The sequence below is a fragment of the Schistocerca serialis genome, chromosome 6 (assembly GCF_023864345.2).
Source record: "Schistocerca serialis cubense isolate TAMUIC-IGC-003099 chromosome 6, iqSchSeri2.2, whole genome shotgun sequence".
In the NCBI taxonomy this organism is placed as follows: Eukaryota; Metazoa; Arthropoda; class Insecta; order Orthoptera; family Acrididae; genus Schistocerca; species Schistocerca serialis.
The window spans coordinates 25,345,127-25,361,453 of NC_064643.1; the positions used below are offsets into that span (position 1 = coordinate 25,345,127).

The window sequence follows — 16,327 nt, forward strand, 5'->3', positions numbered from 1 at the left end:
CAGTTCTAAATAATGACAGTATTTGGAATTAGTGTAATGGCTAGGATACGGATAGTTGTGGGAATGAAGAGAACACATCTTTAAAAATGAAGCAAATGACACGAAATAATAATCAGGAATTTATGACACATTTTTGTAAGAGGAAAAATCAGAAAGTAGCACACAATAATTTTATCACTAAAAAGTTTAATAGGTAACAAAACAAAAAAAAAATCACAAATCCATTTGCATCTTTTACCTACTTTTTTACACAGTCACCGACATACTCGACACAATTCTTCCGTCGCGGTACCAGTTTCGATGTCCCCTGTTCATAGAAGTCTGTTTGGTTGGAGTATAGCCACCTGTGGACTGCCGATTTCACTTTTGTATCTGTCCCAAAGCATTGCCTGGTCAGCAATTTCTTCACAGGACCAAACAGATGCAAGGTCCACATTATGTGGTAGTTTCTGGAGCACCTCCCACCCAAATTTGGCACAAACAGGAGCAGCAATGAGGGGGCGAGCATTGTCACGAAGAAGTCTGAACCGTCAGCATTAATGTCGGGATGTCTGTCACGAAAGGGCACGGCGCAATTTAACCGAAGTTTTAATGTAGACTGAAGCATTCACCGTGATTCCATGTTCAGTGTAGTCCACCGTACCACACTGAGCGTATCTCAGAACACTGTCACAAGCATTTTCCCAATAGACTGAGTCACTCTGAATTTTTTTCATACTAGGGAACCGGCACGTTTCCACACCGTCGAGGCGTGTTCGGTTTCGGGCACGTAGTGGTATGCCCGAGACTCGTCACCGGTGACGATTCCTTTCAGAAAGTTGTACCGTTCTGCCGAATAATGCATGAAGTGGTTCGAGCCCATCACCATTCGCTGGCCCTTGCAGTCGTCTATCGTGTTCGTATGTGCCGAGTGAGAACTAACTTTACGAAATTTCGACGTGTCGCGAAAAATATTGTACACTGCACTATAGCAAATCTCGAATTGCTGCGATAAGGTTCGCAGTTGCGTGTGCCGGTCTTTCAAAATTGCTGCCTCAGTGGCTCGACATGTGGCGGGGTTGCAGCTGTTACCGGTCACCCAGAGTTTGGCGAATCACTGAGGTCAACACGGTTCTCTCCGAAGAATGCACACCACCTGGAGACACTGCTACAGTCTGTACAGTCGTTGCACACGAGCCACGCATGTCCCTGTCAGTTTCACTCAGTTTATGCCCTCTGGCCCACAAATATTGAACTACACTTCACTGCTCTTCACAAGTTGATGACAGTAACACGTGTGCCGTGTTTTTGTGTAGTTTAGGCTTCTCTCACTAGAGCTGCACATGAAAACAAAATACCCTCTGTAGTGAAAACTTCAAATTATATCATCACGAAATTTCAGCATTCTACCTGCAATACCGGGGGAGAAAGATTTTTTGTGCATTTCTTCCTGATCCTCTCTCATATATATATATAAAAAAAACAAAGATGAGGTGACTTACCGAACGAAAGCGCTGGCAGGTCGATAGACACACAAACAAACACAAACATACACACAAAATTCAAGCTTTCGCAACAAACTGTACCTCCACCTGTCCAATGGCCAACTTCACACGTCCGTCCACATCAAGCCCACCAACAAGCAACAGTACCTCCATTATGACAGCTGCCACCCACTCCACATCAAACGGTCCCTTCCCTACAGCCTAGGTCTTCGCGGCAAACAAATCTGCTCCAGTCCGGAATCCCTGAATCATTACACCAACAACCTGACAACAGCTTTCGCATCCCGCAACTACCCTCCCGACCTGGTACAGAAGCAAATAACCAGAGCCACTTCCTCATCCCCTCAAACCCAGAATCCCCCACAGAAGAACCCCAAAAGTGCCCCACTTGTGACAGGATACTTTCCGGGACTGGACCAGACTCTGACTGTGGCTCTCCAGCAGGGATACGACTTCCTCAAATCCTGCCCTGAAATGAGATCCATCCTTCATGAAATCCTCCCCACTCCGCCAAGAGTGTCTTTCCGCCGTCCACCTAACCTTCGTAACCTGTTAGTTCATCCCTATGAAATCCCCAAACCACCTTCCCTACCCTCTGGCTCCTATCCTTGTAACCGCCCCCGATGCAAAACCTGTCCCTTGCACCCTCTCACCACCACCTACTCCAGTCCTGTAACCCGGAACGTGTACACGATCAAAGGCAGAGCCACGTGTGAAAGCACCCACGTGATTTACCAACTGACCTGCCTACACTGTGATGCATTCTATGTGGGAATGACCAGCAACAAACTGTCCATTCGCATGAATGGACACAGGCAGACAGTGTTTGTTGGTAATGAGGATCACCCTGTGGCTTAACATGCCTTGGTGCACAGCCAGCACATCTTGGCAGAGTGTTACACCGTCCGGGTTATCTGGATACTTCCCACCAACACCAACCTATCCGAACTCCGGAGATGGGAACTTACCCTTCAGTATATCCTCTCTTCTCGTTATCCGCCAGGCCTCAATCTCCGCTAATTTCAAGTTGCTGCCACTCATACCTCACCTGTCTTTCAACAACTTCTTTGCCTCTACACTTCTGCCTCGACTGACATCTCTGCCCAAACTCTTTGTCTTTAAATATGTCTGCTTGTGTCTGTATGTGTGGATGGATATGTGTGTGTGTGCGAGTGTATACCTGTCCTTTTTTCCCCCTAAGGTAAGTCTTTCCGCTCCCGGGATTGGAATGACTTCTTACCCTCTCCCTTAAAACCCACTTCCTTTCGTCTTTCCCTCTCCTTCCCTCTTTCCTGATGAGGCAACAGTTTGTTGCGAAAGCTTGAATTTTGTGTGTATGTTTGTGTGTCTATCGACCTGCCAGCGCTTTCGTTCGGTAAGTCACCTCATCTTTGTTTTATATCTTTGTTATATATATATATATATATATATATATATATATATATATATATATATATATTTTTCCTTGCACATAATTTTGAACAAAATTCTTTACAGAGCATTACAATGTCTCAGTGCAAACGACACTTCACATAAGAATGTAAGCTACGTGTACTTTTTGCCTATACGGGATACAAAAATAGTAGCGGATTTACCGGGTGATCAAAAAGTCAGCATAAATTTGATAACTTAATAAACCACGGAATATAGTAGATAGAGAGGTAAACATTAACACACATGCTTGGAATGACATGGGGTTTTATTAGAACCAAAAAAAAAACACCCCATGCTAGATGCGTGAAAGATCTGTTGCGCGCGTCATTGGGGGTGATGATCGTGTGCTCAGCCGCCACTTTCGTCATGCTTGGCCTCCCAGGTCCGCAGACCTCAGTCCGTGCGATTATTGGCTTTGGGGTTACCTGAAGTCGCAAGTGTATCATGATCGACCGACATCTCTAGGGATGCTGAAAGACAACATCCGGCGCCAATGCCTCACCATAACTCCGGACATGCTTTAAAGTGCTGTTCACAACATTATTCCTCGACTACAGCTAAGTTGAGGAATGATGGTGGACATATTGAGCATTTCCTGTAAAGAGCATCATCTTTGCTTTGTCTTACTTTGTTATGCTAATTATTGCTATTCTGATCACATGAAGTGCCATCTGTCGGACATGTTTTGAACGTTTGTATTTTTTTGGTTCTAATAAAACCCTATGTCTTTTCAAATTTATACTGACTTTTTGATTACCCGGTAGCTGACCTCGAAAAGGCTACGAACAATTTTCCGCGCGTAAAGACGGCATTTAGTAAATACAGTTCTGCTCTTTGAACCATTTCTCCCTGTAACTCATATATAATGATTCCAAATGCAATTTTAATAGGCAACTCTCTCTTGTTAATTGAAAAGGTATGCTCAGATGACATGTTATTAAGTTTATCTGTGGTATTGCAGTAGTTTTCCCAGTTTCAGTCAGCTGAGCATTAATTGCAAACAGGGGATGCATGTGAAACTTTCACCCTTTTATAATTTTAAATAATGACAGTATTTGGAATAAGTGTAGTTATAGGCATAAGGATAGTTGTTGACAATGAAAACTAAGTTTGTCGTTTTGGAAAGTATACTGGTTTAGAAAAGTCAGCTTGTACAATGGGCAGAGAGAATGGATCATTGCAGTGGTCCACGGTTATTGTCAATGACAATTCTGAATGCAAATTATCCAATTAATAAGTACTTTGAAACAAATAAAATGGTATTTGTAATAACATAATATGAAAAAGAAGTATCTTATTTGTGATAAATAAAGTAGCTTTGTAAAACAGAGGCACGAAGCTGGGCATCCACGATACCATTTTGTGTACGATAGGTAAAAGTCTCTTTTGTGTTACTTACTCACTTTACTTTACTTTACTTTACTTTACTTTAGTTTATGCGATCAGGCCCAGAGGGCTGCGCGCTGCTACGAGGTTCCTGCTCCAGCGGGTTCTGTTTTCTGCCTCCTGGCACCAATCATTCTCTATTCCAATCTGCAGCAAGTCCTTACGGATCCCATCCCCCCTTCTCTTCTTTGGTCTTCTTAGTGGACATCTTCCACAGGGAGTATAATCCGTAGCTTTCGACGGCCGTCGGCATTTACCCGTCCAGCTGAGATGTCCCGCCCGTACAAAGTGCTCGGTTCTCATCAGTCCTACAATGTTTGGTCTATTGTATATTTTGTCTAGCTCACAATTATATCTGATCCTCCATTCTCCAGTGATCTCATCTCGTACCAGACCAAAGATCTACCTTAAGACTTTCCACTCAAAAACAAGAAGATTGTTCGAGACTTTTTTTCGACACACTCCAAGTATGTGACTGGGGAGACAAGGTGTGGGAGATCTGTTTCTGGACATAATGAGGAGAGTAAATTCTATCTGTGAAGGCCTCACTGAGACCCTCAACATGTCTGGAGAGGAAGTACTCGTCTCTCCCTATAAAATGACCACAGGTGGCTCAGCTGTACAGAATGGACTCTGGCCGAGGAGCGGATGTCAGCTGTCGAGATAGGTAGGCAGGTCCGACGTGTAAGGAGGTGCCGACGGAGCCATCCGGAGGCAGTCGACCTCGAGGAAGGTGGCCTGTTCTGACGAGGAGGGGAAAAGGTGTTAAAATTCTGGAGGAATGTGGATAGTGTCCTCCCACTCACTACAGATCATGAAGATGCCACACAATGCTTCCCACCTGTGTGGTGAGAAGCAGTGCATCCAACTCCATACTGTTGTTACTTCGTACCCAGATTTCCCAGTCCTAGTGCTGTTTCCCATTGTTACCGTTCTCTATCGCATCACATTATACAGTGTGTCAATATCTTTCTCTGCTTTCCTGAATTTCCTCATCAGCTCCTAAACTACACACCATCCCACTCTCTTACCACGCACCTCGCGAACTACCGACAGCTGAGCCGCCGTGTGGCTTACAGTGCACTGCAGTGTGCCCGAGTGTACCCTAGGTGCACAACCCTTACACATTCTCCCTGATGACGTAATTATTCCTGGACTGTCAAACTGATTGCACCCCTTCACTTCACTCCTGCATTTTCCACATTCCTCGTGGGCCTGCCCGCACTACACATTTTCTTACACCTCGTAGTTTACAGTTATTTGCCTCATCCGCTCAGGCACGCACCGTTCTGACCTCGTCCGATCCATTTACACGTGCTGCTTTTCCTCTCTACACTCAGATATACCCACCAATCTGCACCACACATAATTACTATACTTTTTTTCTATTTTGTTTGTGACCTCATCCACCTTTCATTTTCACCTTGTTTTTTTGTTATATTTCATCTGATTTTTCGTTTCCTCACTATTCTTCATTTCGTTCTGTCTTTTTTGGGGTTTTAAGACAGTCCATCATATTTTTACTTTTTTTTGTCCTCCACTACAGTTCCTTGCTCCTTCTATATGCACCAACATGGAAAAGTTTCCCTTTTTCTAGCCAGAACACAGACCCACATACTGTTCCTGTGTTGTTGCTCAGCTTCTGACATCTCCCAAAAGGTCTGATCATCAAATTATCCATCTCCAGCTGCAACCCATTCCTCCATAATGATACCTACCTGTTCATATTCCACCAGTCCATAGCTCTCACCGACAATCCTAAACTGAAACGAATGCCCTAACAAGTAAGCTTTCACGGCCGGTGTCTTCATCAATTAAAACTTCCGGGCTGAATTGCCGTGGTCCGTATATAAAACTTCTTCTCCTTCCTGACGTTTCGTTGCCTACTGCGGGCAACATCTTCTGAGGTGAGTTGGCGACCGGCTGCTAGGCGCTGGAGGTCCCGCTTATACAGAGCGCTTAGATGGTGCCACAACTCGTCACGTGCTTTCGACTTTAAAACTATCTCTGGCTAGAAGCTGTAATCGACAGAGATGGTACTAGCCAGAGATAGTTTTAAAGTCGAAAGCACGTGACGAGTTGTGGCACCATCTAAGCGCTCTGTATAAGCGGGACCTCCGGCGCCTAGCAGCCAGTCACCGACTCACCTCAGAAGATGTTGCCCGCAGTAGGCAACGAAATGTCAGGAAGGAGAAGAAGTTTTATATACGGACCATGGCAATTCAGCCCGGAAGTTTTAATTAATGAAACAAATGCCATCCAGGAATTAAAGCAGGTGGACAACAACCACTTCAAAACACTCACCAATCAGTTAACCTCATAATCCCACATTTCACTACCAAATCCACAACAATCACAAGAGCCTCCATCAAACCCTCCCTTACAGACCTACTTCCACCACATGTTCGCATTTCTGGGATCCTATTCTGTAAGCTCGTACCTTCATTAAGAGACTGCAGTGGGGCACTGTGTCAAATGCTTTTCAGAAATCTGTGAATATGGAATCTGCATGTTGCCCTTCATCCACAGTCCACAGTATATCATGTAAGAAAAGGGCAAGCTGAGTCTCACGTGAGTGACGCTTCTTGAAAACCTGTCGATTTGTCGACATAAGCTTTTCAGTCTCTTGGAAACTTATTATATTTGAACCCAGAATACATTCCAGAATTCTCCAGTTCCCCACAATGGAAACACCTCCTCAGCACCAACTGCATTGATAAGACTTGACCCAAAACTAATATTGGACTCTGCCTTGCTCAATTTCCTCTCCATTCAATCGTGATCAGCACCCCACTCCCCCCAATTATCCTCTGGTAACTTTCCTGAATTCCCTAATCTCAAACCTTTCACCACCCTCATTCTCCAAATCCCTAACACAGAAACTAACCCCACATCCACAGAAAGAACTGCAATCCAGCACCCAAATACTGATCCCAAGCTTATAAAGCTAGCTGCAACAAAGACTCCACAACTTTGATACCTGGTGTAAACCTTCAATTGGGCAATCCCATTAGTTCATAATCAGACAAGTGTGTCTCTGACAATAATATTATCTTTGAACTCTTCCATTTGGTCCGTGTTTGCATAGAAAAATAGTAACATCAGAAAATTGAGTTCGCCTTGATGCAAAACACCTTGTTACTTGTTTATTTCTTTATTATCCCAAACTAGTTTCGGCGACAAATATCGTCGTCATCGGTGGTTTTTTTTAATCTTATTTATTGTATGTTACAGCATGTTTTAAGCAATTATTGGCACTGTTTGTGATGTATTTTCTGTGCTCTTTTTTCTGTTGCTGTCTTTTACTTGGCGTACATCATGTCATGTTTGTTGGATGGTATGTGGCTGCTTTTATACACAGAAAAACAAAACTTTTACACTTTATTTCTGAACCAGAATATTACACCATCTTCAACTGTGTGCAATTACACAATTAGTTACGATGCACCCTGAATTTGTCAGATGTTTGGCAGTCTCTGTCTTCCCCTATAGTTTTTAGCCACTAGTACTGAGGAAATCATTCCCTAATGTTTTTAAACGTCGTGTCATCCCGTCCTTTCTTCTTGTCAGTGTTTTCCGTATGTTATCTTCTTTACTTGTACTGTGGACAACTTCCTCACTCTTTATCAGCCACCTAATTTTCAGCATCCTTCTATAGAGTCACATCTCAAACACTTTGGGCCTCTTCCCTTCCTGGTTTTTCCCACAGTCCACAATTCACTACCACCCAGTCCTGTATTCCAGACATATATTCCCAGAAATTTCTTTGCTAGTATCAACCATTGGCTAAAATACTACAGACTTCTTCTGATGATGAATACCCTCTATGTTAGTCTGCTCTTTATGTTTCCCAGACTTTGCCCATCACGTTTTTTTGTTCCAAGGTAGCACATTCTTTAATTTTGTCTACTTTGTGGTCACCAATTTTGATGTTCAGTTTATCACTAATATCATTTCTACTACTTCTCATCATTTTCATCTTTCTACAATTTACTCTTAAGCCGCATTTACCATTCATTAAACTGTTCATTCCTGTCAACAGCTCCTATAATTCCTCTTCACTTTCACCGAGGATAGTGATTCTGTCAGTGAATATTATCAATGGTATCCTTTCGACTTAAATTTTAACCCCACTCTGGTACCTTTTCTTTTATTTCAACTATTGCCTCTTCAATGCTGAAGGTTGAAAAGTGGGGGCAAAAGAGAACATACCTCTCTTACACCCTTTTTAATTTGAGTGCTTCACTCTCGATCTTCCTTCTCACTGTTGCCTCTTTGTTCTTGTACATATTGTATATTATGTGTTTTGCTATTCCTTACTTCTATTGTGTTCCAAATTTAGAACATAACCATTTTGCATTGTCAAGCACTTTTTCCAGGTCAACAAATCCTACAAAAATTTGTTTATTTTTCTTATGTCTTGCTTCCATTATGTCACAACTGCCTATCTACTGCTTTTATCTTTCTGAAAGTCAAGCTGATTCTCATCCGACACATCCTCAATTTTCTTTTGCACTCTCCCGTATACTATTCTCGTCAGCCACTTTGACGCGTGAACTGTTCTACTGACTCTGCGATAGTTCTCGCACTCGTCTGTCCTCGCTATATTTGCTACTGTGTGGGTGATATTTTTCCAGAGAGTTGGGTGGTTTGTCTCCAAACTCTTAGATTCTATGCACCAACTCGAATAATAGCTCAGTCGCCACTTCCAAAAATAATTTCAAAAACTTCAGAGAAGTATTATCTACCCCTTCTTCCTTATTTGACAGCAAGCAATCTGAAGTTCTAACTAATACTGGATCTGCTATGTCTTTCATACCAACTACCATTCTTCTTCATTCCCATCATCAGTGATACATGCTGTCACTGTACTCTTTCCACATATTCACTCTCTTCTCTACATACACTGCTGGCCACCGTAAATGCAACACCAAGAAAGACAAGAGGTAGCACAACAAGATTTATTTTTTAGATAACATGTTGACCAAGTATCAAATGATTACGTTTACAGACGTCTGTGACATGTGGTTCCTGCCAGAATCAGTAGCCAGAGTAGCCGCCATTGTTGGAGATCACTGTTGCCACGCGTCTCGGCATTGAGTCAGAGAGACGTTGGATGTGTTTCTGGGGTACAGAAGCCCAAGCAGCTTCCACACGTTGCCAAACATCATCTGGTGTGGCAGCTGGGGGATGTAATCTGGGTCACTCGTCGAGCAACCGTGGACCACATGTTTTCTATCGGCGAAAGATCCGAAGAGCGAGCCGGCCAGGGAAGCAATTCAATCTGGTTATTGACGAAGAACCTTTGGACAATGCGTGCCACGTGTGGTCGCGCATTATCCTGTTGAAATATGGCTGTGGCCGAGCCCTGAAGATAAGGAAGGACAACTGGCTCCAGCACCTCGGATATGTAGCGCCGGCTATTTGAAGTACCGGCAATGCGTACTAGAGGCGTGCGAGAGTAATATCCAATACCGCCCCATACCATAATACCCAGTGCAAGACCAGTGTGGCGGTGCATAATGCAGCTGTCCAGCATCGTCTCTCCACGGTGTCTCCACACTCGAAACCGACCGTCGTGGTGCTGCAGACGGAAGCGTGCCTCGTCAGTAAAGACAACGTCATTCCATTCTGCCGTCCACATCCGTCTGTCATCACACCATTGGTGACTGAGACGTCTGTGGTTCTGCGTCAATGGTAGACGAAGCAATGGACGTCTTGCGGACAGACCACTCTGCTGTAAACGGCGTCGAATGGTATGCGCAGACACTGGATGATGCGTTACAGATGCAATGTGCTGTGGTACGGTTCGGGATGTCACTCAGCGATCCGTCACTGCCGTGCGCACAATTAGCCTATCAGCACGTGCAGTGGTGCACCGAGGTGAATGCGATCGACCACGTCAGTCCGTCGTACCCTCCTGCATCCAACGGTCACATATCCGCATTACAGTTGATTGGTTTCGTCCAACACGACTAGCGATTTCTCTGTTGATAATCCACGATCTCGGTAAGCCACTATCCTTCCTCTGTCGAACTCGGATACTCAATCAAAAGATGTTCGCTGTTGTCTACGAGGCACAACTGATCGTCTCGTGAAACAACCACAAGGTAAACACACGTGCCAAATGTACACTCATCGAAATCGCCAAGCTTTAAATGGTGCTATGAGGTGGCGCCACAGGCGCGCGTGATGTGCGTCTGCGTTGAAATTCTAATCAGTTGCATATCTCATCGCTGCAAACCCATGGTGTAAATTTCACTTGATTCGGATGCTTCCTTCAGAGTGTTGCATTTACGGTGGCCAGCAGTGTATAACAGTGGAATTCCTATTGTTGCACTCTTAATATTGACAGCCTTGCTTTTAATTTCATCAAAGATTGTTTTGACTTTTCTATCTGCAGAATCAGTCCTTCCAACATCCATTTCTTTTTTGATTTCTCCACATTTTTCCTGCAGCCATAATTCCTTGGCTTCCATGGCCTTCTTATTTATTTTGTTCTTAATGATTTTTATTGTTATATTCCTATATTCGCCTAGGTATTTTTGTATCACCTCCTTTTGTCAATTAATTTAAGTATTTCTTATGTTACACAAGGTTTCCCCAAAGTTATCTTCCTTATACCTGTCCAACTTCTGTCACTGACAGAATACTGTGGTATTCATGATCACAGTAACTAGAGCCTCGGAAAGCTTTAAAGGTACATCATTCATCAGGATGTCGGTGTCCCACTTCTTTAGGCATTGATTCCGCTGTATGATCAAACTTCAGCTTGCTCTTCATTGTTACTTAACTGGGTTCTTAGTCTGTATGTGCTCCTGGGTGCACCCTACAATCTAATATCTGATTTCAGAATCTAACAATGGAAACACCAGTTTGGAATATCAACAATATATGGAAAAGGATAGATTGCTACTCACCATAAAGATGATACTTTCAGTTGCAGACAGGACTGTTACAATTTAGCTTTTGGCCAAAGCCTTCTTCAAAAAAGAAAAGAAAACACACACACAAAATTCATTCACACAAGCAAGCACACCTCACACTCTCACTCACACACACACACACACACACACACACACACACACACACACACACAAAACTGCCAGCTCTAGCAGCTTGGTCGGGAATGCATGTGAATGTGAATGTGTGTGTGTGTGTGTGTATGTGTGTGTGTGTGTGTTTCCTTTCCTTTTCTGAAGAAGATTTTGGCCTACAGCTAAACCTTAACAGTCTTTTCACTGTGCCTGTCTGCATCTTTATAGTGAGTAACAATCTATCCTTTCCATTATATTGTTAATTTCAGTAGGTGTAGTTCCATCTCAGCCCAGCAAGCTACCTTCCTCAGTGATGACAAATGTCTCACGTACGGTTCCGTAAGTACCTCCGTCCACTTCAAACCTACCACTCGACGAAGAAGCTCTATTATGAAAGATGCCACCAATTCTATACTAAGAAATCCCTTACGTATAGCCTAGCCATCTGTGGCTTTACCACCTGCAGTGCCGAGCAGACTCTCTTTAAACGAGCTCGGAGTCTCACCGAAGCCTTCACAGACCAAAATTGACCTGACCACCCAGTCCAGAAACAGATCCCTTGCACTTTCTCTCCCCAGTCACCTAGTAATCCCCTCGTACCCACCGACTGGCCACAAAGGAGCAGATCACTTTGTGACTAGTGGCATCCAGGATTGGAACAAGTGAATCACCACTAGGGTTAGGACTGCCTCTCGTGTCCTGAAATGAGGAATGTCCTCCTCACTATCTCCCCCGACCCCCCTACAGTAGTATCCCAGTGCTCATCTGACATACGCGATATCTCTGTCTGTTCCTACTCCACCCTCGATCCTAAACCCTACCCTCGTGCCGATATCCCAGTAATAGACCTACGTGCGAGATCTGCTCCGTACTTCCTATCACTGACGACTACTCCAGTTCTGTGACAGATGTTTCCCACCCCATCAAAATCTGGGCCACCTGTGGTAGCAGCCACGTCGGCTGTGTACTTACCTGCAACCACTGTGTGGCATTTCTGGTCCTACATAAACTCGCTAAGTGTATCTGAGGCTTTCGTCCGGTCACTCGATGTCCAGTCTGGTGTGGCAGTCGAAGACAGCAAATGAAAATGGAAGCTTTAAATTCCACGTGTACGAAGTCGTTAACACGAGAGAATCGTACGAACGTACTGTCGTTTGAACACTGTACTGAGCCCGATACGGATGACGTAGTAATAAGCGTCTCTTGTGTAAAGAAACAACTGAAAGAGTTGCAAACAAATAAGTCACCAGGTTTGTATGAAATTGTAATTCAGTATTACAAAGAGTACTCTACAGCTCGGCATTTATTGCAAATCACCCAGCGCAAAGGCCTACTCGACTGTAAAACAATGCAGGTGACTCCCGTATACGAGAAGGGTAAAAGAATTGACTCACAAAATTAGACACCAATATCCTTAACACTGGTTTGCTACAGAATTCTTGAACATGTTCTGAGCTCTAATATAATAAATTTCCTAGGGACTGAAAATCTCATGTCCAGAAATCAACTCAGTTTTAAAAAGCATCGCACGTGTGAATCTCGGCTCGTCCTTTTCTCACGTGATATACTGCAAACTATAGATGAAGGGCTCCGGCACTGGGCAGATCCCATACTTCTAGATTTTCAGAAAGCATTCCACTGCAGGCTCTTAATGAAAGTACAAGTTCCCCGATACGTGAGTGGCTCAAAGACACTTTAAATTATAGAAATGGTGAGTGTTCGTCAGAGACAAGGGGATTGTCAGGAGTGCCCCAGGGAAATGCAACAGGACTTCTGTTATTATCTATATATATAATATATAATAATCTATATCTATAATATCTAAGACGGGGTGGGCAGCAACCTGCCGTCATTTGCCAGTGACATCGAGGTGTACGGCAATGTGTCGTCACTGAGTGACTGCAGGAGAAGACGAAATGACTTGGACGGAATTTCTCGTTGGTGTGATGAATGGCAGCTAGCCCTAAATGTAGGAAAATGTAAGTTTATGTGGATGAGTAGCAAAAACTAATCCGTAATGTTCGGATGTAGCATTAGTAGTGTCCTGTGTGACACAGTCACATCATTTAAATATCTGTGTGTAACACTGCAAAGTGGTACGAAACGGAACAATCGGGTAAGGTGAACGGTCGACTTTCATCTATTCGGAGAATTTTAGGAAAGTACGATTCATCTGTAAAGGAGACTGCATATAGGGCAGTAGTGCGACCTAGTCTGCGAGTGGAGCAGGACAGGAAATGAGTAGTAGTGGTACAGGGTACGGTGGGTTGCGGAGTGCGAATGTAGAGGTAGCATCCCGCGTAGGCACGAAACTGACAAGTTGTCTGTCCACGCAAATGGCCACTGTCCGACTGTGGCCGAGGGACGGCGGCCACACGGCTGCCGAGAGTCACACCCGGTACAGTGTGCTCGACTTCGACATCCGCTTCGCGGCCCGTGCCGTCTGGAGTTTTACGTGAACTGAATAGGTAGGAACTCAATTAGGAACGTATCTACCATTCCCGTAACTCCCCTAGCCCGACTTCTGCCAGTCCCCAGCCTCCACCGTCCTGTAACCTCTACGGTGCCCTCGCCCCGGCCTCTACGCACTTTCTATCCCTCCAGAGTACCTGCATATTCCTTTCTCCTCCTCTTTTTCTCTCCTATCCCATTTTAATAGACTCCATCCCCAATGCATTAAGCACTCATAAGAAATGTTTACGTTCACCACTTAACTTACTTAAATGCCAGAGGAGCAACTCCAGGCGGTAGTCAAATAGGGATCGATATCCTGAGTTCCTGCAAGTTCTTCAGCTTTCCCAGGGCAGTGAACGCCTCTCTCGGTATACTGTGGACCATCTCAAAGTCGTCATCCTCGCAGAGTTCCAGACGTTCCAACTCGGTGCAGGCCTCCAGCAACGGTGGGACACAGCTGTGTAACAACAGAAATGGGGTCTTTCAGAATTATTCGTCTCCCGTCACGTTTCAAAAGACCAAAGAAACAGAGTACTTTATATTATAACTCTAAATTAATAGTTCTTATACTGTATTTGCAACAACAACGTGTTCAACTGTCACTATCGCATCATTCGCTGCTGAGATCATTACTATTAGTGTCACAGAAAGTATACCCATCAGGGATGAATTATACTAATATATGTCTGCTTGTGTCTGTATTGTGTGGATGGATATGTGCGTGTGTGCAAGTGTATACCCGTCCTTTTTTCTTCCTAAGGTAAGTCTTTCCGCTCCCGGGATTGGAATGACTCCTTACCCTCTCCCTTAAAACCCACATCCTTTCGTCTTTCCCTCTCCTTCCCTCTTTCCTGATGAGGCAACAGTTTGTTGCGAAAGCTTGAATTTTGTGTGTATGTTTGTGTTTGTTTGTGTGTCTTTTGACCTGCCAGCGCTTTCGTTTGGTAAGTCACATCATCTTTGTTTTTTGATAAATTATACTAATATACGTTAGACATAATGGTGAGAGTTAAGGCCCAACATATTAACACATTCAGTTGGTGATGAAATAGTGTTTCCGAAGTCAGCTTTTAATACTGCTAAGGCTTCAACATACAGTTTTTTCTCTTTTTTGTTTTTTGTCTTCAGAAACTGGGCATTTCATATTTATTTATTGTGTGTATATGATGACCAATAAGTCAGTGCTGCCAGCTGTTGCTTGCTCATGTAATTCAGTAAAATAAGTAAAACAAAAAGTTCTTTTACAACATTCTGCCTTTAAATGATTATTGACATATACAGGCACAATTGTTCGTGAGAATATATTGCCGAAATGAAAATCTTTGTACGAGACATCTTCGTAAACAACACGTAGGTTCTCGAAGCTGGTGTTTAGTCCAGTTTAAACTTCTGAGCTGAGAAGCTGAGGTCAATATATAAAACTTTTCTCTGGCTCTTTGTCTCCCGTTTTGGGAGACATCTTCAGAAGTAAATGGTACGCTGCCGGTATTGCCCATTGATGAGTGCCCGTCAGTCGATCGGACACCCACGTGTATTTAGAGCCAGTGTGGAGCATCTCTTCTATTATTGCCCGTGAGTTGTCGTCTCACGTGCAAAAACAGTCATTTCGAAAGACTACATTGGCTCGATGACCTCTTGTCAAAGTACAGGGTTTACGCAAAAGGGGGCAGCAGATATCTAGAATTAACGTTTGACAAACTACAAAAGATACAAACACAATTCCAGTGATCCTAGACAGAGAAAAGTTAAAAATTCTGAACAGTCTGTGCAGAAGTTTAGCTAAAGCCACAGTGGTATTGTTACATGTTTATAGGAATTACCATTTATGTGCTGAAATCAGGAAAATTTGAGTCCAGCGGATAACCTGAGTGTGGAAAATCTCCACATTAGTCTATTCACTGAGAGCTGGAATGAAACAGACACAGTTTCACGTGACCCACAATAATGTTAAAGGAAGAATAAAACTTATTCTGTTGAAGTTGAACTGCTTTGATTCAAGTTTATAACAAAACACTCTTTTCTCTCTTTTATAATGCAGTCTAATTTCCACATTTGAGGTCAAACTTTTTCCATCACATGGAAAACACATTTGTTTCACTCTTCTGCAGTCACTGCTTGTTTTAATAGTTCTTTAACTTCTGACATTTTGTGTGTTCTGTCTTTTTCTGCAACACAGCCTTCGATTTTGGCCCAAACTACCTCGATTATGTTTAATTCACCAGGTATGGAGGAATCAGAAGAAAAGTTTTCCCTGCTCCATCAGCCATTTCATCCACTGCATATTCTTTGTGCACTACTCTGTTCTTTTTTAACAATTTCCAGTAATTCTTTCTTCAATACTCCATTTTCCAATAACAATATTTTTAGATTTTAGTTATTCCGGTATATCTCGCTTATTGGCATTCAGATTAGGTACTTCTTCTTTTCAACAAGAATAGCACGACATGTTATCGAGAACAGTAACTTCTTTTTGCTGAAGCCGAAGAAAAAGTCTTCAAACCACTTCTCGAATGTACTGTTGCACATCTCCTC

The 16,327-nt window shown here is 43.4% G+C and overlaps 1 protein-coding gene across 1 annotated transcript in view; it reads right to left on the bottom strand.

Moving 5' to 3' along the window:
* LOC126484078 (uncharacterized) overlaps positions 1 to 16,327 on the bottom strand; it is a 183,239-nt gene that overhangs the window by 50,263 nt on the left and 116,649 nt on the right. The window contains exon 5 of the mRNA XM_050107450.1: positions 14,061 to 14,252. Within this exon, the coding sequence (XP_049963407.1) occupies positions 14,093 to 14,252 (160 nt within the window). The 3' untranslated portion in view covers positions 14,061 to 14,092. The remainder of the gene's footprint in view (positions 1 to 14,060; positions 14,253 to 16,327) is intronic.